The sequence below is a fragment of the Ixodes scapularis genome, unplaced genomic scaffold, assembly GCF_016920785.2.
Source record: "Ixodes scapularis isolate PalLabHiFi unplaced genomic scaffold, ASM1692078v2 PGA_scaffold4__175_contigs__length_147842914, whole genome shotgun sequence".
Lineage (NCBI taxonomy): Eukaryota > Metazoa > Arthropoda > Arachnida > Ixodida > Ixodidae > Ixodes > Ixodes scapularis.
In genome coordinates this window covers 66,007,071-66,031,172 of record NW_024609879.1, presented here as the reverse complement: position 1 = coordinate 66,031,172, position 24,102 = coordinate 66,007,071, and the positions used below count along the sequence as shown (strand labels likewise).

Here is a 24,102-nt window from a genome sequence, read left to right as displayed (position 1 = left end):
CTACAGCACCACTCGCGAAAGTCGAGATGGCACTATTATGGAGAACGCAGAAACAGCTTCGGGTTCTTACATTTACCTTTCTTTTAGAGCGCAGCTCTTAGGCTCCCGTTTCCGGCTTGAGCGGCGTCGCCGTAGCCGTCGGTGTAACCGCGCGGTGCATTATGGGTTAATTTCTCCGAGGGGACCCGAGGTCTTCCCGAAAAAACCCGAGGTCGTCCCGAAGGAACCCGAGGTCCTTCGGGAGGACCTCGGGTCCCTTCGGGAGGGTCTCGGGAGGACCTCGGGTCCCTTCGGGAGGATCTCGGGAGGACCTCGGGTTCCTCCGGGAGTTGCATGCAACATGTTGCATGCAGCTGGCTTGTAACCTGGGTTGCATGCAACCTGTTGCATGCATCTGGCGTGCATCGAGTTGCATGCAGCTTGTTGCATGCAATCTAGGTTGCATGCAGCCTGGTGACGTCATCGGCATCCGCATCGTCATAATTACAGATGACGTCATCAGTGATATCACTGATGACGTCATCGGCATTCGCATCGTCATCGTCATCATTACTGTCGACGTCATTGGCATCAGCATCGTCATCGTCATCATCACTGATGACGTCATGAGTGACGTCACTGATGACGTCACCGGATCGTCATCGTCAAGGTCACGTGACCCCCCGAGATCACGTAACCCCCTCGAGGTCACATGACCCCCCCTTCAGTACCCTTCCCTCCTCCTCCTCAAGAGCTGTGCTCTAATTCGGCGTTACAGGGAGTTTTTAAACGGAACTTTAACCAATGTCTCCCGAATGTAAAAGCAACTGTATATTACTCCAACGAAAGACCAATCCTAGAGTACGCCAGTGTTTTGTGGGACCCAAAAGATCGCTGTCTCAGAAACATACTGGAGCCAGTTCAAAGCAGAGCAGCTCGATTTGTTACAGGATATCATAACTACAGAGAAAGTGTTACTGTTCTTAAAAACAAATTAGAATGGAGACCGCTATGCTGAAGAAGAAGACGACTGCACTTGAAGGTTCTTCATGCATTATGTGATATATCATGATTGTACGGGTATTAGTAAACCGAAGTTCACATAACAACGTCACTTCGTCTCTCGAAGATTGGACCACTCTAGGAAAATAAGAGGATACACAGCCCGAACCAACTTTTAAATATCCATTTGGTTCCTAACACCATAAAAGAGTGGAATGAACTTCCTGACGAAACTCTTCACATCTTGTCCGAGTCTCCTTTTTACGACAGACCACCGCGCGATTTTTGGGCAGGCAGTCATGACAGGAGAGAATGTAACATCTCCCCTGCGTTTACCATTTCTAGTGCAAAATTTGCCGGGTTCTGTGGGTAGTAGTGTATTACACTGGTCTCGCGAATTTGTATTTTTTTTGTAATGTTATTGATTTCCGTGCTTCTTTTTTTCTATTGTGGTTGATGTGAGTGGAGAGGCTCGTGCCCCTTTTTGTGACACTCTAACGTGTTTTTTTTGTCACTTCTGTTTGCCTGATACTGTGCGAGTGTATATTCAATTTTGAAGTTGTGTTTTTCGTCTTTGTTCATTATGTACGAAAGTACCATGTCGCCTTTTCTGCAAATGTACTACAACCCCCCCCCCCCCCTGCTATACTGCCTCTGGCGCTGCGGGGTAAACTGAAATTAATACATAAAAAAAAAAAAAAAAATCCTGAACATGGCTTATTTAAAACGTTCCCCTCTGTGTGTTCTTCTTTGTCCTCGAAAGTTCCTCCTTCCCTCTCACTCCGCAGTCTAGTGTTTTACTCGGGCTCCATATTTTTGTCGGCATATTCCTTTGAACTCGTTCTTTTCTTTGTTTTGTTTTTTATGGGCCGCAAAAAGGGGGTGGGGGGTGCAGTTGTTCCCGCAAGTTAAGGGTTTTTAAGCGAGCGTCCATTTCAGAGTGTCACGCAAGCGATCGGCTTTGATCAAGCTTTTTTGAAAAGAAATATGGCACCAGTAGAACTTTACAACCTCCTAGCAATGCGCGCAACATCGATGCTTTGAAAACGCCTCAACGCCCACAAGAAAAGGAAACAAAACGAGAAATATTATTTCTAAAGTCCTTAATAATTTGAAAAAAAAAAAAAAAAAAACATTTTTTGTGTGCAGATTTTTGGAGGCCTTTTACCGGGTCGACACTGAATCAAAACGTGAAATAAACTTATTTCCGAGAGGCTCGATATTTTTCTTTCTTTTCTCAAGTACAGTGTAATACGAGTGTTTTCATTTTCAATAATTCACGATTACGAGAAATCCGGCTGGGTGGGTAATTGTCGGTGTTTGTCGCTATTTACGAAAAACACGGTAACCTCAATGTAATTATCTACCACCTGCTGGCCTACGCACTCCACTGCAAATTCTCTCTCTCTCTCTCTCTCTCATTGCTGCTCTCCAGGGTAGCCTCTCTCCTCAGGCCGAGGAAGAAAGGACAGAGACGCCGGCGGAAGCCAGACGCAATGCCAACAAAAACATCCTTCGGCTTCAGAAGGTCCGTGCACAAGGAGCGTTGGGAAGCGAGTATTTTAAAGGAACGTATTTTCTTTTATATAATTGCGACGCTCAATGCATACACCCGCAAACAAGCATTGGAATCGCGTAACATACTACGTTAAGCTCTAAGCTGACACGTCGCTGGAAGCTACACGGTAGCTTCCAGATCCGTGTAGCTTACCCCAGTAGGAAGAGGAGGAGAAGACATAGCGTCTCAAGCCAAAAAAACGAGCACATTTCTAGTGATGAAGGAAGTAGAGGTCTAGATCGGTGCGAACACCCGCAAGGGTGACCAAAACGGCTATTGGCGCCAAATCAATTGTCCTTTTCGTCTAATCTCCATGAGTCATAGGGTCTTCTTGTTTTGCTCGTTTTGATCATTGTTGGGGGCATGCCCAAACAAACCGGAAGTGTCCCCGGTGTCACCTTTGGTAGCGTCATGTCGCTTCCGGAAGCCTTCTACTTCTATGACTGGGTCCAGTATCCACGTAATGTGGTGAGATTTCTCAAGCGTTTTACTCTAGGCGTTTCGTACAGAATGGTGATTTTCGGTCACCATCGACACTGGACCGGATAAAAAAGATCGTTAAGGCGAAAGACACCCTTACTGCTCTACGTCTGTCAACGGACAAACCGCCGCTTAGCGTTCAAAAAGGTAACTGAAATTTGAGACACGTGGTTTCACAGAATTGCCGAAAGGGTTTATTACCGGGGTTTTCTCTGTATTTCTTCGATTGTCGAAATGTAACCATCAAAACCACTCTAGTCACAGACATGATAAGATGGCAAGGCTATTTTTTTTTAATTCCCTGCGTGTAGCACGCTCTCGTCGCGTTCCGCCGTGCTTTGGCTCCTAGTGCACACTCGAGACCCACGAGACGCTAAACATTTATTGAAGGTAGGCAGCTCACACTCAAGGCAGGGCAAATGAAGGACCTCCATGCTGTTTTTCCGTCAGGCAATACGATATGAGGGAATCTGCCGCTAAGCTGCCGCAGCCTGTGCTAAAAAAAAAAAGTTGGACTCTCATCTCTACGACAAAAAAAAACAGCAAAAAAAAAAAACACACACTATATTTCACCAAGCAGCAAGGCAATGCTTAACCAGTGTCGTACCACTACCGGTCGAAAATCGGATTCAACCTTGTCAAAATGTCCAGTCTTGCGCCGAGGCAGGTATTGGCAGGTATTGGCGTACCCTCGTTCCGCCACAACTTTAGTATTCGACAATATCGTGCGACTACTCTACGGATCAGACTTTTGGCTGTTTGTAGGCGCGATACCCTACGGGTACTGTACAGATCGGCCCCAGTATCTGCCGAGCGTCGCACGTGCGTGTGCTTTTTATCGGCCGGACGTTGTGGGTGTCTGCCTTGTATCGGCTGTGGCATATCACATCAATGAGATGTACAGAGAAGCATAATAGTTTTCGATCGCTTCCATACGTTTTTGAAACCACTATTATTCCACATAGCTTATTTTTGACGCATTTATAAAAGTCATACTTCTCTGTGGAACACACAATATTACTTATTAGTATTACACTGTTTTTATGCCAGGTAAAACTCACAAATCAAACACAAAGGACCGTTGAGATGGAAATGAAAGCAGGACTACTATCAGAAGCCTGCTTGAAATTTGGGTATGAATAAAACATCAATATCATGTAATCCATGGCAGATGCCCAATCAAAATCGGGCGCCACAGAGCAACGAAAACACAAAGTAAAAAAAAAGGACGATCGCCCACATTCAACGGAAAATTTGCTGTCGCCGATAGGCAGTTTTTTGTTTTTTGTTGCCTTTGCGCGTCCAACAAACACAGCACAAGTATTTCATGGACTCCGACGAAGGAAACGGCCATTACCGAAAAGTTGGCTTGGACGTCTTTCGGCCGTTCACAAAGAAAAACAACCACCGCGACTGATGCGCACAAAAGCAGCAAAGCATTGAAGAGCTCCTTTCGGAAACAGGATCTACGCGCCCCCCCCCCCCCCCCCCCCCCTAATCATCATGAAAACTTTGCAAACGATACAAACTACGCCCCAGTGAGCCCTTCACCGCGCCAGAATGAGTCACGTGACAAATGGTCGTCCAGACATTTTTTCGTCTTACGGAGAGCCGTCCCGTATTTGCTCTCTAATTTGCTTGAAGAGGCCGTCGCGCTCACTCACAGCCCGACGAAAGCACACAAGAAGGTGAGGGGGCTTAGTAAAAGACGAGGCCGAAAGCAGATGAGCAATGCCTCTAATCTCCCTCCGCGTCTTTGTATGTTTTATCGGACTATAAGTAGGCAGATTTCGTTTTCCTTAATCTTCGTTTTTCTTTTCAACGTCGATTGTGATGCGGGAAAGCAATAGAAATACCTCGCTTGCATAGCCGATCCAGAAATGACACTCTCGACACTCAACCAAAAACGGTGGCATGCATGGTATGCCAAAATAGTGTTGGCACAATCCATCCGATACTTCACAGATATCGTGAGGATCAAAATAGTATGGGCACAATCTTCCCAACTGAACGCCAATATCGGCACAATACTGTGTGCCGAGGAACACCGAAAGAGAAAGGAAAAGGTGGAGCAATGGTCGACGTTCATTTTCTTTCAGCTAACAACTGCAGTATAATGTCGTAGCGATCTTTTTTCGGGTTCCCACCTTCTAGAAAAAAAAACGAAATGAAAAGACATGGGAAGGAGACAAGAATTAGAACACATGGGAAAAGTTTTAAAAATTAGCAGATTAAAAGGAAGGATGACTTAATTGTAAAAACTACATTACTTTCTAAAATTATGACAAACGGCTATGCCAGGGGTGGCCAAGCTGCGGCTCTTCACGTGCTAAAGTGCAGCTCACGGCTCACGGCACCTCTCCCCCCCCCCCCCCCCCCCCCAAGCCCCCTTTCCGCACCCCGCCTCTATCCCGGTCACACAAGCGCTTCCCCAAAAGAGAAATGGAATGCGTTTAAATTTTAGATACAGGTTGCGGTTTGATAGTCTTGTGCTACTACTACCTTACCTACTTCTGACCGTGATCGATTCAAATCAGGGCTTGCGCCGTAGGGGGGGGGGGGGGGCTTGCGCCCCCCCCCCCCCTTTTCTGCGGCTCTAAGACGTTTCGTGGCTTTGTTTGCGGCTCAATTTCAACTGTCGGGCGAATCGTGGAGCACCCAATAGCAAATTCCGTCTTTGGACTATCTGTGTAGAAGCTTACATATTTTCGATACTGACTTAATGACAGGGTACTCCCAATGCGTTCCCGGTACGGTAGGATGATCTGCAGGAGGCCTCCGATTGAGTCCGATGTTCTGACAGGCACTTTTCAATCTCAAAGAGAAGGAAAACACAGTTGTGACTTTGTTTTGAAACACCTTTTCAGAGCTCATGTTTTTCACAGCTATCCGCGCAGGGTGATCAGAGATCGCCCTGACTCTCATGGAATACACAAAGCCCAATGAAAATCTCCTCTTCTCAAGAGACAGCTCGTTGGCCTCTGCATACAGAGTTGGCACAGGAGACGTGCGAAAGGCACCCGTCGCCAATCGCTGCCGAATATGATGTATAGGGTCGAGCAGTTTTAAAATGTAAGGGCTAGTTGAACCGTAAACAAAACTGCCATAGTCCAGTCGTGATCGCACTATCGAGCTATATATATTCAAAAGGCACGCCCGATCAGAAACCCAGGATCGGTGGGACAGAACTTTAAGAATATTAGGTGATTTGTGAGCTTTTAATTCTAGATTCTTAATATGGGCACTAAAAAGTTAGTTTGCTGTCAAATTTAGGACCCAGACACTTGGGCTCAGGCTTCACCGAAACTGTGGCATTGTTTAGTGCTAGAATAGGCTCTAGAAATAGTTCGCGTTTCCGAAAAAAGCACAGAAAAACTGTTTTATCTGAGGAAAACTTAAACCCATTTTGATTGGCCCAGGTTAATAGCTGAGAGATTGCAAGAGGACACTGATATCTGAAGGTCGTTCACTTCGAGTGAATATTGCACCGATGGGAGGATAGCCCATGCAAAGGAGTTTAATTGGACAGTAAAAAAAGTGAAACTAATAACGCCTCCCTGTGGAACACCATTTGCCTGGACAAACATTTTACATAAAGTTGCTCCTATCTGAACACGAAAGGTACGCTTGCTGAGGTAGCTCTCAATGATACAAAGCATTCTACCGCGAATACGCAGATGATACAAGTCCCTCAGTGTACCACAACGCCAGGCTGTACCGTAGGCTCTTTAGAGTTCGAAAACACAGATAGGCAATGTTGTCTATGAGCCGTACTAAATGGTCAAGAGTGGACTGAGACGACCGATACTCGCATTGATTCACATCTAGATGTTTAATTTCATTCCAGGAAGTACATCAGCCTTCTATTAATTATTCGTTCAAGAGTCTTTCCAAGGAAGCTGGTCAAAGCGATAGGCCGATAATTAGCTGCACAGGATAGCTCCCTACCGGGCTTGATTATGGAATGACTGTTGCCATTCTTCACTCCAATGGAAAGTAGCCCTCAAACCAAATGCAATTGAAAAGGTATAAAACAATATCGAGTTTGGAAGGATATAGATGTTGAAGCATATAGTAGTGAATACCATCTGGGCCAGGAGATGATGACTTAGAGTTTTGGAGCACTATGTTCAGTTCGTGTAAGGTAAAGGAGGAATTATAAGATTCGCATTCACCACCGGATGTTTTCACTATCATACTTTCAGCTTTACTTTTATGCTTCGGAAATCCAGGCGAATAGTGCTGCGAGCTGGAGATAAATTAAAAATGCTCGCCAAGGATGTTACCCTGCTCTTCAAAGTTGCTTGGGCATTTTCCATTTCCTGAATGAAGTGGAATGGCGAAAGCGTGATAAGAGCCATTTACTTTATGAATCCTGTGCCATACTTTTTTGAGACAAGTACTATTTTGATAGAGGATGCATTATTTTGCCTACTCTCACGCTTCCTTTGCGACGAATGTACTTAGCACGAGCTTCCATTTTTCGGAAACATACCACGTTATCCCGAGTTGGATAACGTCTTAGAATACCCCAACCTTTGTATTGCTATTTGCGACTCTCTTTACAGTCTTCATTCCACCATGGCTTCGGTCGTCGAGGAAGCTGTCCAAATGACCGAGGGATTGAAAGTGACGCTGCAGTGAGAATATCGGATGTTAAAGGATGATTCAGCTCATCAATCGAAAGCTGATCGAGGCGACAATAGGCCAGGAGTGATAACTGCTTAAGAAGGCTCCAGTCTGCATTTTCAAACTTCCATCGTGGATGGCGCGTAGGTGAAGACTGAAGTGTGTCTTTACATTTTAAAATAATGGGGATGTAGTCACTTCCATGGGGATTCTGCTCAACACTCCATAAAAAGTCAGGTAGCATACTTTCACTGCCAATAGAAAGATCGATGCATCTACATGACAAAGATGATCAACTAAAATATGTAGGATGGCCAGTGTTAAAACGCATAGTGGATGTGAATATAACATGAAATCGATAATCTTCCGCGTGTATCTGTATGACTACTTCCACAAAGGGTACGTTAAAATCACCGAGTAAAAGAAAGGTATCTGGAAGTTTGCTTAAACGGGAGTCGAGATCTTGTCGCTTCAGAGAAAGAGAGAGCGAATGTACTCTGAACATAGAGTTATTGCTTTATGCAACAAGAGACGAACAGCGATAGCTTCGAGTGGCGTCTGAAGCGGAACCTCTGCACATGGAATATGTTTTGGAAGCACCACCGCAACGCCACCACACGAAATGGACCTGCTAGGGTGGTCTTTACGAAACATACTGTAGTGTCTTAGAAAGTTAGTGTGAAAAGTATTCAAGTCTGTTTCCTGCGAACATAAGGCCTTATATTCTTCTAAAAGGAGCTGAACATCTGCAAGGTTAGTGAAAAAGCCACGGCAGTTCCACTAAAGAATTACAGAGCCAGTTTTTAATGATAAAAGATTTAATAAATAAATTAAGCAATTCTGCATGTGCATTCCTTAGGAGGAACCACCGGCTTTTTTCCTTTCTGTTTCGATATAGAGGTTTGCCATTCCATGTCCTCCTCATCCGAGGAAGGACCTGAACAGTCGGCAGTGTCAACAGCACCCACTGCATCCTGAATCTTGGACACAGGTTTGCCAGTTCCGACGTAGTCGGAGACCTGAGACATAAGTTTCCGGCCACGGCCAGACTCCGCCGAACGAGGCTTCGGCGTACCAGGCCGTGACCCACCCACATTCACGTTTTCAACATCTTTTGTCGTTGATGGAGCAGCAGAGGGGCCTTGTTGCTCCCTAACAAGGCGGGCCGCCTTCGAGGAAGTGCAACGACGGTTTCGCTTACCATTTTGAGAAGAACCTCTGGCACGAGGCTGCCAGTCAGGCGGAGGTCGTGCCTGAATCGACTGGGGTGTCTGTGTGCTCCCAGCGTTACCTGCGGCACCCTGCTTCCCCGCAGGTTGTTTAGGGGCCTGAAAGGGGCCTGCCAAGTTCTCAAAAGAGAACTGAGTGGCCCTGGATTCCTTACGTGGTGCAGGGCCCCTGCGCTCCGCGTCGGAGTAGGTGCCTTTGGAAATGAAGGAAAACTTTTGTTTTGCTAAAGGATACCACAGGTTCTGTTTGGGTCGTAAGCTAAGAATTTCCTTTTCTTGTCGCAACAAAGGGCAGGAGCGAGAGTAAGCAGGGTGAGGACCCCTGCATTTAGCGCAGGCAACTGGTTTCACAGACGTCGGCCACGTGTCGTTGCTGTCGCTGTTTGCACACGTCTCCCTCCCCCGACAGCTGCGTGACCCGTTACCAAAACGCTGGCAACGGAAGCATCGCCGCGGGTTTGGGACGTACGGTTTGACATGGCAATTTATGTAGCCATCTTGGACGAGTGCAGGAAGCGTGTGACATTCAAAGATCAGGATAAGGTGTTTAGTTTTTACCTCTGCGCCGTCACTCCTCGTCATAATGCGTTTGACCGCCACTACTCTAGATGCCCGAAGGCCTTCCAAGATCTAGTCTTCAAGTCACCCCTCAAATAGTGTTGAGGGTTCTGTGTGCGTTCACTGTTACTTGCACGTCACCTAGGATGTCAATTTTAGAAGCGTAGTGCTCTGGGACGTTTTTGCAGCTTGAACACGCAGATCACCAGATAGCAGTTTCTTTGCTTTGTAATCACCACCTATCTGACTGTCGAGAACCTTTGCTACAAGAAACGGTGACATCTTTAAGAGAGGTTTATCAGGGACCTCGGAGTGTAGCACCATAAATCTTGAAAAAGTTTCATCTACCTTATCTTCGCTATGACTGTTCGTTCGGGACGAAGCCTCTTAGTGGCACGTCCAGAACTGGGGGTTTTGGTTTGAGAGTTTGCCATGAGACGCGAAGTTTGTTCGGAACCTGTGGTGTGTCGCCTACCACGGAGCCCAACAAGGAAATAGATAACGCACCATAACAAAAAGGGCTTCTTGCTGGAGACCTTATGCTATTAGCACCGCCCAGGAACTATAACCGAGTGTGGTTCTGGGCAAGGGGCTGTCGCCACCCAAGGTTAGCCCTTGCCACCAAAGGAGCTCAAGAAGGAAAGAAGAGAATTCAGAAGAGTTAAAAGAACGAGAGGACAAGGGTTAAAGAAGGGAGGGCATAGTAGAAGTGGCGACTAGACTGAATCATCCTGGCCGGGCCTTACCAGGGCTCCCGCCTATGAGAAGCGGGGGCCGAAGTGGTGTATTACCTCACTCGAGGGGCCCCAATGTGTCCAAACCTACCCCGGGCTCGGCTCAACCACGAGGATGCCCTTTTTGCCCAGACACGGGAGTGCCACGCACAGCCAGACGTGGGCGGGTGAACCCGCATGGCTTGGGTGCGTGTGTTGACGCCACTCACCAAGCACCTGCTTACACAGGTGCCCCCAGCGGGCGTCTCCAAACGGTGCGCTGAGTTGTGTTCATAGGGGATGACAGCAAAACAATCCAAATTCTTACTTTTGGTTACAGATCTTGGGCGGTTAAAACGAAGAATGAATACTAGTAAAGTGTTCCACAGAAAATCTAAAGGAAAGCCCGCACTGGCTAACCATTGCGCTAAGCATGGAAGCCGTCTTTCAATAAGCAAGGATATGACTTCGAAAGGAGGGACATTTTTTAGACTTTTCGCAGGCCTCAACTCACAACTGTCACTCTATCGTGGTTCGTTTCTTTTCGGTCGGTGGTTGCATTCTATGTTTTGAGCGAACCAGCATTGTAGAAGTACACCATGGCATGTTCGGCAGATAGATAAAAGAATGATTCAACATGAACAAAGCCGAAAACAAAAGTTTCAACTCCGTCAGTCGTTTTAACTCGAGATTAGACTGGGTTCTTGTCTTCAGAATGGACATAGCGCCGTTTGGTCATAATTATAGGAAGTTATGTAGATTTCAGCGTCAAGTTAACCTTCCTTTTCATTTTCTAATCCTTTAAATTTTCAAGATATCCACTCCTTTCTTGCCCCCCCCCCCCCCTTACATTCCTCTTTCTTCGTTTTTTACTGTGAGGTGTGATTCCAAAAAAAGATCGCTGCGGTTCTGACAGCTTTTATTGTACTGTTGCTAGTTGAAAGGAAGTGTAGGTTCGTCTTGGTCTCATATGTTTCTAACACTTTCGGTGTTCCTCAACGCAGCGAACACGCCCATCAATCTATGTTACTGTGTGCTGCCTGGAATTTTCCATCTTTTGCCACACAGTGTGTAATAGGGATGAATATTATATGGTGAAAAGTGCCCGTGACTTCTGCTACTCGGGAATAGCACAAAGCGATGACGAGAGAAACAACAGCGTAGCTAGGTTATATGCTAGATTTTACATAGCAGATCATAACTTGGGTGACAAGCTCTGTCTACGTACGGTCGTCGGCATGAATGGTGTGCCTCTTGTTCAGGTGCGCTACAACAAACAGTACGAGGACGGGATGATTCACAAGCGGACCAAAATGACAATGTTGGCCGCGCTCCAGTATCCACTCGAGAGAGAGAGGTAAGTCTCAACATAGTGCTTAGACATTATCTAGTGGGTTTATCTGCAGATTTAAACATTTATTGTCTCACTGGATAAGAGTGAAATTATATATTAAAACAGTTCATTTACGTTCTCACTACTATTTTTGAGTATTGGTGACACCCGTATAAGCAAGTAAGAAAACCCTGCCCATGCTAAAAACAACGAATTGCGCTTATCCAAAATACAAATGACCAAAGCCACTCCGCTCCGATCTTTAGAAAACTCTGGGTAATAACAATTATTATTGTTTATATAAAACTTTAATCTCTTGTAACCAAATTAAACTCGAACCAATTATCTTTTTAGAAAGGTATATTTTTGAAATATCATTTATAAAGTTTCGGCACACGAGCTACACAAAGAAAACAAAAACGCACAAGCTATGGCATAGAGGAAGTAGATTCTTAAATACATGACCTTTCAGTAACTACCCTGATTTATAATCATGATCGAGGAAATTATGCTTGTCTAAGCTCGAAACAAAAAATTAAAGACGTTTAGAATTAACTGTATGCCAAATTAGAGCGCAGCTCCTGAGGAGGAGGAGGGGAAGGTACGTAGGAGAGGGCACGCCTTTCATCCCCTTCTGTACCCTCATCTTCTCCTCTCCTGCTGCCCTCCCATTTAGCGGAAAATTTTCGCTAAATTAACCGCTAAATTTAGCGAAAATTTCTCCGCTAAATTTAGCTGAAAAACCGAATTGGTGTTGAGCTCACGTGACATCAATTTCCCCGATAAACCTAGCTGGCAAATTGACGTCACGTGGGTTATTGGATTAAAGAATGAGTAAATAAAACAAACAGGACCAGTGCTATAGCTGTCGCTCGTTTTTTAGGCGTTCAAGATCAATATGTATTAGTTTAAAATTGCCGATGCAACTTCAGCATCGCATGAAATCGCTGTGTTATGTTTCAGGTATCTCAACATTGGAATGATGATGCAATATATTACAGTACCAAGGTGGATATACGCTGTGGTGAGTGTCCCACGTTTTAGAGCAATTAAGTTGCCGTATTTAACAGAAACATGACTATATGAGGCGCCTTATCTATATAAAACAATCCGCTCCCGCTTTTACCCCCTCGGTTGCAGTCTTGTTATATAAAATAAATTTCTAAAATTCACAAATATATTCTCTATGTAACTTACCTAATTAACACAACCCCTCAATAGTGCCAATTTTGTTTTTATCTTGGAAGAGACAACAAAAAATTACTTAAAAATATCAATCCTAAGACAATCAAAAATTATAAAACAGAGAAGACGACACAAACAATATTTGAAAAGTAAGTTACTGCGTTTGAGATGTTTTGTGTTTGTCCCCCTCTTCGTCCGTCCTGTCAAGTTTTTTTCAAATATGTGACAAACAATATGATGGTTCTTACTGACCTGGCGTGCATAACTTCGCTTCTCGCAAATGACTACCAAACAGCCTTTTTTGCTCTTGTCAAACCGATACGCAAACAGGTATCACATGGAAAATATGTAAGGAAGAGTTTTGTGGTATCAAACTGGTATCAAGCTGGAAATCGGGAACGTTTAATAGAACCAATTGGGTGAGGCTAGTCTATCCGAACAATTAAACACCTTCGAAGCTGCAATATGAATCGCGCATCATAAATTGTTTTCACTTATGCATGCGTAATGATTACAGTAAATTGTGATGTTGATAGTTAAATTATAACAAAGTTTTTCACTCAAAACTTTTGACTGTTTCCAACAGATCTGCACCAAAAAATGTTTTTGAATGTTCGTTATCGAACGATTATTGATTGCAACAATACCCACACTAAATCAAACTTATTACATAAGTGTCCTCTTTCTTAATGTGTCTTTTTGTAAGCATGTGTCACCTATACAAGTGGCTTAAAGGTACACTGAACCAAAGAATTTAGTGCCCGTAATAAGTGGCGCACGTTCTTCCCACGAGCCAGCAGCCGCCAGTGTGCGCGAGCACACACAGCGAAAATGACGTCAAAGACCTCCATTCGCGCTTAAGAGGACAGTGAAATGCATGGCCTTCGGGCCAAAGGAGAATAAAGATGGGCTTTTCATCTCTACAAGTGAAAGCTACGTGCTTGTTAGACCAATTCATCGCTTACTTTTTACACCAGGCAACACTGTGTAGATGAAAAACTTGTCTTTATTCTCCTTTGGCCCGAAGCCCATACATTTCACTGTCATCTCAACCACGAATGGAGGTCTGTGATGTCATTTTTGTTGCGTGTGCTCGCGCACATCGGCGGCTGCTGGCTCGTGGAAAGAACGTGCGCCACTTATTATGGACACTAAATTCCTTGGTTCAGTATTCCTTGCAAAACCTGGATTTGAATTCCAACCTATTAAGTTCTTGACCAATATCTTACGTAGCATAGGCGTGCAACTCACGATGATCAACAACATCATTACACTCTACCCGTCTCCCGGCCTTATGCGCATAGTATGAGGATACACTTAATTTTATTTAAAAGTTCCTCTTTTTAGATATCACTTCCACCCTTAATAGGTCACCCAGCATTCCACCTCCCACCCCGCCCCCCTTAAATGAAAAAGAACAAAAGAAAAGCCTTTATCCTATTTAAAATGTACAAGCGATTATCTAAAGCATTCACTGAGAAAATTGGGCTCCTTCCCATTGGTTTGAACCATTTAACCTAATTTAATTGTTCGTTCTAAACCTTTGGCACCTTGTTTGGACAGCCAGCGAAACACTCGGGCCGAAACTGAACATTCGAGGATTCATTTCAATCCGTTTCATTTATTTCACCCTTCAATGTCCACCAGATGGCTTTACATAAAAAAAGAGGGGGGGGGGGGGGGCAAATTTAAACACTAAAGCAACACAGCAAACAAAAAATATTAGAATGTTTGTGGACACGTGCAAACAGGACGCAAGATGGTGACGATAGAGGAAATGGCAGATCTGAAGTTATTGCATTCTGGAATACTCACAATAGGTTCCGGGAGGTTGTTCCACTCAGTAATAGCCAATTGTAAGGAAAGAACTTTAGAGAAGTTAGTCCTAGGTGTAGTCACTTGAATTTTCAGTGGTAGTTGAATTTTGATGTGTAGAATTATATTGTGAGTAAAATAACATGGAACATTCTTTGGGGGACCGCCCTCTGGTACCGACTGGCTTTGCAGAAAGACCTTGTCCAACGGTTCGCCGGCACTGAGGTAATCGAGAAACGCAGCTCCCGCCGGATCTCAACGCGCATCCTGGAGGACACGGACACCACGCACCTGGGGATGGACATGGACATGCTGTCCTCGTCGCTCACCCAGGGCTGGTTCCACGTGCTCGTCGGCAGCGTTTCCATCGGTTTCATGCTGCTACTCAGCGGCCTCGCCGTCTACTCCAACTACCGAATGACCGATGTTGTGCTCTCGCTGGTCGTCACCTCGCAGGGCATCTACGTGCTCCTCTTCGCCATGGAGATACTCATCGTGGTACGGTCACTACTTTTTCACAGCGATTCGTGTGCAGAAAGACCCAAAGGACGAGCACTGCCAGCAGACGTGTACAGCTAATACCACATAAAGGGAGGATACACATGATGTTCTCACGGCTCAAAATCTCGCAGGACACCGCGCACTCTAAAAAAGTGTGCAGCCATTACACCCGCTGTCACATATATGACACCTGAAAACTTAAGTTCGACGTACAGCGCACGGACGTCGAACTTACCGTCCCAACTTTTACGGCTTGATGAGGGTGCGCTATAAGATCATGAACAGCTAAAGAACGTATCAACGACTACAAAAAAGCACTTAGGTTTTGCGGTTTGGCCAAGGAAACCCCGATCACTTGTTTTGCACTCAGTTACATTTGCATTTCCTAATTTCTTGAGTTGTCCATCTCGGCTATCAAGCCGATCATGAAAGTTTGTAGCGTCGGTTTAACATCAGTGTGCTGTACGACCAACTGAAGTTTTGGGGTGTATTATATACGATGAGCGATATAAAAATATAACATTTTCTTATTGTGTATTGACGATATTTCGTCCTATAGATATGTCTTTGTATGCCCAGAAGTAGTGCTCTCCAACTCGGTCAAGGTTTTTTGCGTCATAATCACGTCTGCCCTAATAGTCGGGAACATTAAAAAATAATCCGAAGGTACTACCGCGGACAATATGAGCTGAAACAGTGCTCCGGCCGGCGCAGAATACTACCTGCGCCGCCTGTCACCTTGCTCCGCACACACGGCGCACCCTGAGGCTGACATAAATTAGGGAGTTTTCGTAGATCGTTTTCGCCGTCCCGCAACGTCCTCCGCAGCCCACTACAATATCCCGAACTCTACAGTCAAGGCCGTCGGCGCGCTGGCGCAGTAGCGGCTTCTTCGTTGCGGACGGCTTAGCGGAGGGGGAAAGGCGGTCAGTCAGTCAGAGTCTTGAGAGCAAGGAAATCAAAGGAAGTGTTGCTGAGCCCGAAGCAGGAAAGGCGGTCTACGAAAACTCCCTGTTAATACTTGCGGTCGCTGCGCCAGTGAGCTCTTCCGGCCGTCTGCTCGCGAGACGGCGTGTGCGACAGCGGGCGTGTGTGACAGCGGGCTTGCGTGTGGTAGGGTGGCGGGGGGGGGGGGGGGGGGGGGGGGGGCAGAAGATTACAGTTGTCGTCCATATTTTGAAATTGTTTTATTCCATTCTATCGCGTAAAATCGCGTAGAAATGTCGCTTACTGGTGAAAAAAAAAATGCTGAGGTAAATTAAACTGAAGCTGTAATTATCGTTTTTGAAAGTCACATCAAAACATGTTGCAGGTTGTTTTTTGTGATTATGTGCATGCACAAAATAGGACATCATTATAAACTATCGGCCACACGTATATCCCTTCCTTTTCTTACCCTTAACGGTGTCTTTAAAGTGGGTGTGCAACGACTCCCGAACTTCGTTCATGAAATTGTGGAAGTTGCCTTCTGACACTTTTGAAGTAAAGAACAGAAAAGCAATTTCACCTGCGTGTCCTAGTTGTTGCGTAAAAAAGAAAAAAAAGAAAAGATAAATATTGGCTGAGACTCGGGGTAAGAAAGTACTGCCAAAGCCAGCGCCAGAGCTGAGCGGATCACCAATCGCGTATCAAGACGCTCGCGCGCCCCAGCCCTTGCAGTGCTTCCTTCTACCCAGTCTAAGCTGAGACGCTGCTCTAGGAAGCCAGCCTTGTTTCTTTTAGATATTTGTCATCGAAGTTCGCGTACCGTCACATCTGACACTACCGGCATCTCAACTAAATACATAAGATTAACTTCTCATCAAGTTTTTTTTTTTTTTCAATTGTACCAATTAGTTTAATACTACATCTTGTGCTCCTTGTCGTTTTCTTGGTGTTTCTTTTCTCTTGAAGTTGTGTGACTGTCATAGAGCGCGGTTCTTTACTGGAGCTTGTTTCTGAAACATCTAGGTATCTTGCACGGAGCACATTTAGCGGAGGGTGTTTCATGTCTTGCAGCGTAATACAGAGAATTTTCGTTTATACGAATTATCTTTTTACCCAGGCAACATCATGCTCCGATAGTTTCGTGTTCTACCCTAACCGCTAGCGTCACATTCTCACGGAGTTTGAGCTTTCTGCAAGGCATGGCTTATTAACACGGGCCGAAGAACGCGTTTTTCTTTTCTCGGTAACTCCCGGTACTTTGGTATACGATACATGCAACGAGAAATGTTTTCATCATACTTGAAACAAAACTTTTTGCAAGCTTCGATTGAGACAAAGCTATGTTTCTTGTGAAAAGGTTATGGAAGTATGTACAATGGATATACTGTATAGTATTCTAAAAATTCCGCTTGTATAGTTTAGATCAGCTGTGTTTACTACACAAATGACATAATACCTCTTTTAATAATTGGTGATCTTTAAAAAAATGCCACTGTATTTCGATCTATTAATCAAGCTGTCCCATGCGGTATACATTTATTACTATATTACACGAGCACAGCGGAGCACGTCGCCAGTATAGTCGCACGCCGTGGTCACGTTTTTATTTGCAGCAATATTCTAAAGCAAATTTCACATGCTACGGTCGTTCACCAATGCCTTATTTTAGCTATTCACTTTGTATGACAATGCGAGCACATGCAGCGTGCGCATCTACATTCACAGTGTTTGTTGGTGCTTGTATAGCTTGGCCACAGTGAACTGCAACATGGATAGTTCTTATACCGGAGCGGCGTCTTTCTGCTACCCTCCCCATCCGCCCAAACCCACGCTTGCAATGACACGAATATGAGTTATCTTTCACCAATATTCAACTTCTCGTCATCCATAATTTAGAATGTTTCACACGTCCTCAAACTTCCTCATAGTGGAATCGTTAAGGCGATTAAGAATCTTAATTTCGACAAATCTATACTGTTTCAAGGGAAACAGACATCCCCAATGGAGATCATTTTTCTACTCTGGTCATAGACGCCGCAAAACTTAAAAGATTAGAAACAAAAAACACATTCCCGAAGTGGCGTGGCGTCGGCTGTCTCCTGATAATTTTAGTCTTCTCAATATGACGGCGCGCGGCATCTGTGCTGGGGGCGTTGTGAGGTCTAATCTCTAGGGCTGCTAAGGAGAATATGTCGAGCGATCAGCCGCACGCCATTTCCCCTCGCGTTGCTCAATAAAATCTGCAGTACGTCGCTTTAGCGCAGAACTTGTTTTCTCCGCCGAATTTTATGAGAAAACCGTCACGAAGAATCGTCGAGGACTGTGATGTCACGTGACGCCATGGCATCTCGTGATCGTGCAGGCGGTGTTACGTGACTTCATAATATCGCTTCACGCCAAGTATGTGACTTTGCGACTTAAGGTGTCACGTCATGTGTGTAACGTAATTTTACGTAAGGGACTGTTGGGATATGACGCACTGAGAGAGCTAATTTAGGCGGTATTGAACGAGCCTACTCCAAATGCGCGTGCACGAGTCCTGCCTTGACAGACGACCCTCCGTGTAGGTGTACACGACGGGCACGTTCGCACTCAGCCGGGACGCATGGCAGCATATGGACGTGGTTCTCTTCTTTCTCGTCGTGGCCGAGTTCGTGCTCATCAGCTTGGTCACGCCGAGCTTGACCGAGAAAGTCTACGCCCTCTACCTTCAGGTCAGCTTCATCGTCCTCCTGCTCATCAGGAGTTTCAAGGCGCTTCAGAAGAGGGCCGTACGTACGCTCTTCGCAGTCTTTCCTGTCTCGTTTTAGCTGTTAATAGGACTGAGTTACTTGTTTATGGACCTTACACCATGGCAAATTCGCCGAATTGTACAGGTTGTCGCAAAAATAAACGACGTTTACAACACCCTGCAACGCCGAATTGGAGCGCTCTTGAGGAGGAGGGAAGGGTACTGGGGGAGGGTATACCCATCCTTCCTCCTCCTCGTCAACCTCTTCTTCCTCCCCCTCTTCCATCTCCCGTCCCCCTCCTTCCCCCTCTCCTCCTCCTCCTTTCCTTCTCCTCCCTCTACTCCTCTCCACCCCCTCGTCCCCCTCCCTTCGTCCTTTTCCCCTCCCCCTCCTCCTTCATCCTCCTACCCACACAGTGCATTATGGGGCATTTTCCATAACGCACCGCGCGATTACGCCGACGGCGACGACGACGCCGCTCAAGCCGGAAACGGGCGCCTAAGAACTGCGCTCTAAAACAATTTACAGGGTTTTTTTACAACAAAAGTAAACTATGCATCGCGGAACGCTCATTCTCTGCCCATATGTGGCGCTAGAGGTCACAACCAGATGGCAGAGTTTCAGCCCAATCCGATACCTTATTCAAAAGTTATAAGTGATTTTCTGAAAGTACAATGGGAAAATGGCGGCCGACGAAGTTTTCGAATACATGCGGCCCTATGGCACCAGAAACCGAAAATGAGCAAAAATAAGCTCCATTTTTCCATTGAAATTTTCAGAAAATCACTTATAACTTCTGAATAAGGTGTCGGTTCGGGCTGAAACATTGGCATGGTAGTGACCTCTTGCGCTACCTTTTGTCGGAGAATGAGTGTTAAGCAATGCATAATATATTTTTGCGGTAAAAAAAAAAAAAAAAAATCTGGTAATTTTTTTTTTTTTTTTTGGGGGGGGGGGGCATTTTGTACTTTATTACGATGCCTTAACAGCGTCTCTTATTCGTACGCTTACGCATCCTGCACCGGCGATCTATATAAGTATCCTAAAGATGGCAACAATTAAAATACGCAAATGAGGTCCCCAAGGGAGCCTCCCCAATTGCGGCGATACCATCGTGACTTTAAGGCGGCTCTGACAGCTGTGTTTACCGCGCTCTAAAAATTGGTCCATCAAATTCTGCCTCATGACGTCATAGAAGCACCATGCTGCAAGCCGACCGCAATGCTGATGGTGTCGAAGAAACAGAGGTTTTGTGGCCGGCGCCGTGCCTACAGTGCACTTCCCTCTCCAATTGCTGACATTTCGGGGAAGCTTCAGCAGCCAGTAGCCGGAACGGTGGCGATGACAGCGACATTTGCGTAGGCTTGTAATTTTTGCTTGGGCGTCTAGCACGAACCGCAAGGGTCTTGACAACTAAAATATGATGCTGCGGCTTCTGCAATGTCCTTTGTTCCCATCCCGGCATCACTTTTTTTTCGCGCATGGGCGTGATAGGAGCCTAAACTCAACAGTAGAGGACGTGCTCCAAGCGATGTTGCGATACTACGAGTTCGGCGTAGAGGTGGTTGAAGCGACGGAATGGGATACCGAGGGTGGTCAGTGTTGCTGGCGTGATAACCTTCCACGACTGGTGATTGGCTGGACGCAGAGTGGGCTAGAGTGCAGACGTGTGCGGTCGATCCCCCTTCCCCCCTCCGAACGGTGCCAGGCGACCGCCAAAGCCGTGACCATTCGAAGTGCCATTGATGTGTGATGGCACCCAGTGAAAATTGAGATAAAGAAGTGAACTCCTGGGGCCGTTTGCTCGAAAGCGCTAACCGCGACTAAAGTTAGCCGCAGCACCTAGGAGGGGGACCTTGAAATCACGTGACTGGCTCGGTAGGGATGCGGGGGAAACATGGCGGTGCCCCGGTGAGTGAGCGCCGCTCGCTTTGGAACTAAAATGTCGTCGTAGCTGCAATATCGGGCGCGTTACTCAGCAATGAATGGTGCAGGAAGCTTTCGGTTTGCCTTACCTCACTTAAATTGCAAAGCATGAGCAATGACCTCGCCGCATTTTTTAGATAATCTTTTGACTCTGGCCATTCCTAAGCCTAAATGAACGCGATAATTGTGGATTGCATTGACTTGACTCAATCGGCCTGGTATTGATAGCACACAAAAGCAGACAGCGTCCCAATAGACCTTTCTCTAAATTTTCCAAGCACTGGGGTGCATGCTACGAGCGTAGTTACACGCGGTGTATGTGCTGGTGTCTCCAGTAGTAATTGTTCTAAAGCAACAAGTTTAAAACAAATTTTGCCTTGCACGCGCGTTCGGCAAAGCCTTATGAATATTTACTTCGAATCTTTGAAGAGGAAGGCCAGCGCGCGCGGACCGTAGAATTACACTTCCAGTGTTCCCCTCGATGCTTGGGTAATTTACTAATGGGTCTATTTTCACTCGAGCCGAATTACAGGTTTTCCAATTTATGATGGTGTTATATACAGTTCTTAGATGCTGGCCAAGGATGCTGCTGGTGTATACACCAACTCATGTTTACAAACAAACCGGAGCGCCCCTAGCGGACGCCACTGGCGCCGCGCATGCGCAGTGGACGGTGGGCAAGAAGCTCGCCGTCGCCCATAAACAAACCATTGAATTGCGTTGTTGTCGGCGTCGGTGTGAGTCGCCGTGCTTTTTTTCGCGTTGGAATTGTTGATTCTACGTCTTCCTGGCGATGTCTGACTACTTCAACAAAATTAACTAGGCTCGTTACACCGCAAAACTTTGCGTGAATAATGTGACTTGCGGCGATTCATTTCACGTGGACGCCGCAGATTGGGCGCTAAAGCCTGACTCCCACGATGAGATTCATCTCGCTATTTTCAGACGCAACGTCGCTCGGGCTGCAAAAGCGGTGACCATAGCTCAGATGGTAAACGCCGATACTGAAAACCGCAAGTAGAATCGGGCATTACAAGTCAATGACGGCCACTGGAAACAACTATCAACATCTTCTTGTATCTACTGTTTACTCTTTAGCCTACTTACCCCAATCAACCTTCAAAAGTGCTTTGAGGCCTGCACTTACTTCCTATCGCAATTACCGGGTCAACCTTTGGTTTACGGACCGCTGTCGTTTGAACGAGCTGACGACAAAAAGCAGACAAGTGTGAAAGAGCAGACGACAGTTCGTACGCATGCGCAATAGAGTGCGGGCAAGAAGCACAGCGTCCCGCGTCAGCAAACCATTGGAATGTCACGTTGTCGGCGTCTGTGTGAGTCTGCACACTTTTTTTCGCCTTGGAATTGTCGATTCTACGTCCTCATAGCAATGCCTTACCACTTCAATCGCCTGAGCGAAATTATCAAGGTTCGTTACGCCGCTAAACTTGGCGTAAATAATTTGACGTGAGGCGATTCATTCGCTTGAACGCCGCAGAATGGACGCCAAAACCATGATGAGATTCTTCTAGCCATTTTCGGTCGCCGCAACGTCGCTCGTACTGCAAAAGTGTAGAAGGTAGCGGCGACGATCGACGTCGATACTGAAAATCGGAAGTGGAAACAGATCAAGCGTAAGAAGTCGGGGATAGCCACTGGTACCAGTGATCAACATCTTGTATCTACGGTTTACACCGAGCCAACTTATGTCTTTTGAGGCCCGCAATTACTTCTTGTTGCAATAACCGGGTGAAAGTTTAGTCTACGGGCCGCTTTTGTTTGAACCAGCAGACGACAATAAGCAGACAAGTTCGAAAGAGCAGACGAAAGTTCGAACGATCAGGCGGCCGAGTGAATTTGAAGACGCACTGAACCCGCGGGTGGTCCAGACAACTTAGCGGTTTTCTCTCGTTCATATTGAAACACAACAGCTACATCTGGCGAGCACAAAGTGTGTACCGCACAAGCATTCGTAGTTCGACAGCGTCTGGTTTGCTTTTGTCACGGCTACTATCAACGTTCTCGGACGAACGGAGGGGGCAGAAACACATGAAAACTGATCTTTAAACCTTTCCAGACTCTCTAGGTACAGCCCCGTCACAGCATTTTGACGAGAAGGCAAGTTTTTTGTCTGGTTTCTCCCAAAAGAACGCAGGAATGCATGTCTCGCACCGCGACTTCTGCCCACCACCCCACACCGGAAGAGCGCCCGACGCGCCACCACCGCGGCGTGACGTAGGAAAGTTGAGTTCGTGTATACCGCCCGCCTTTCACTGCTCACTTCTTCCTTGTCGTTTCTAGGACTGAACTTCGTCGTCCTCTTTCAAACTGGGAAGCAAATTTCAACGAGACTTCTGTGCTGATTGAGTCAAGCAATCCACTTTCCAAAGTCGTTGCCATGCCGACAGCTATCACGTTCATTTAGGCTTAGGAATGGCCAGAATCGAAATACTATCTGAAAAATGCGACATGGTCATTGCTCATGCTTTGCGATTTAAGTGAGGTAAGGCAAAGCGAAAGCCTCCTGCACCATTCATTGCTGGCTAGCGCGTCCGATATTGCAGCAACAACGACATATTTTTTGTGAAAGGATTTTGGGAAACAAATACGCCTCCCCTACGCAAAATATCAAGGTGTAGAACACTGTGTTTTGTTTCGCGGTAGGCTATTCTGACAGATTTATGGTCATCTGCTCTGACTATAATAAATACAGTTGTAGAAATCTTACGTCGTGGATTTATATGTAAGTGAACCACTAAGGAGGCGTCTAGCAGATGGTGGGTCGCTAAAAATATATATAAACAAGAACGAACAAAACGTAGGTCATCGCTTTATCGTTTTTGTTTAAAATTGGGGAGAACAAGCAATCCCTAAAGTTGGATTCAATACTCAGATGCCTTTTAAGCTTCACAGACATCTTTAAAAACAAAATTCGTAAAAGCTACACGAATACGGTCTGAGAACTTTACTTATACGGCCAGGATACATGCCAAAACGAAGAGTAATCGCGATAAGTCTAATACATACCTAAATTTTAGTAATTCATTTTAACTCCTGGAAATAAACACACAGCACAAATTCAGGAATGACTGAGCGGAATCAAAAGTCGGAAGACACCTAAGCACTTCTTATGAGTTGTGAATGCAAAAATATGAATGTCCGACGATGTGGATGCTAGAGGCGGTGCCATGTTTGTCTGCGGCGAGACGAGTAGAAGCACCGCTGAGGATGTGGATGATGGAGGCGACGGCTTGTTGGTCGGCGGCAAGACAAGCAGAAGCCTCCGAGCGCGCGCCAACGTGCCCGTTTTAATTGGTGCGGGGCCCGTTGTGGCATGGGATAGCGGAAGTTAGTTTTATGGGCGCGCTGGCGGCACGGACACGCAGCGCCATCTGGCGGCGGTCATTGAAACTGACGCGCGCCAGCCATTGGCAACATCGTCGCCGCGCCTTAGCCAATGGGACATGTGGGATCCAGGAAGCTAGGTGCCCTTTCCGCGCTTCAAACTGATGACGTCGGCTCGCTCTATGAGACA

At 46.0% G+C, this 24,102-nt stretch overlaps 1 protein-coding gene across 1 annotated transcript in view; it reads left to right on the top strand.

Moving 5' to 3' along the window:
• Positions 1–11,386: 11,386 nt before the first annotated feature.
• LOC8037422 overlaps positions 11,387–24,102 on the top strand; it is an 88,528-nt gene continuing 75,812 nt past the window's right edge. Inside the window, exons 1-4 of the mRNA XM_042293586.1 lie at positions 11,387–11,505; positions 12,445–12,505; positions 14,674–14,979; positions 18,477–18,680. Coding sequence (XP_042149520.1) covers positions 11,387–11,505; positions 12,445–12,505; positions 14,674–14,979; positions 18,477–18,680 — 690 coding nt within the window. The remainder of the gene's footprint in view (positions 11,506–12,444; positions 12,506–14,673; positions 14,980–18,476; positions 18,681–24,102) is intronic.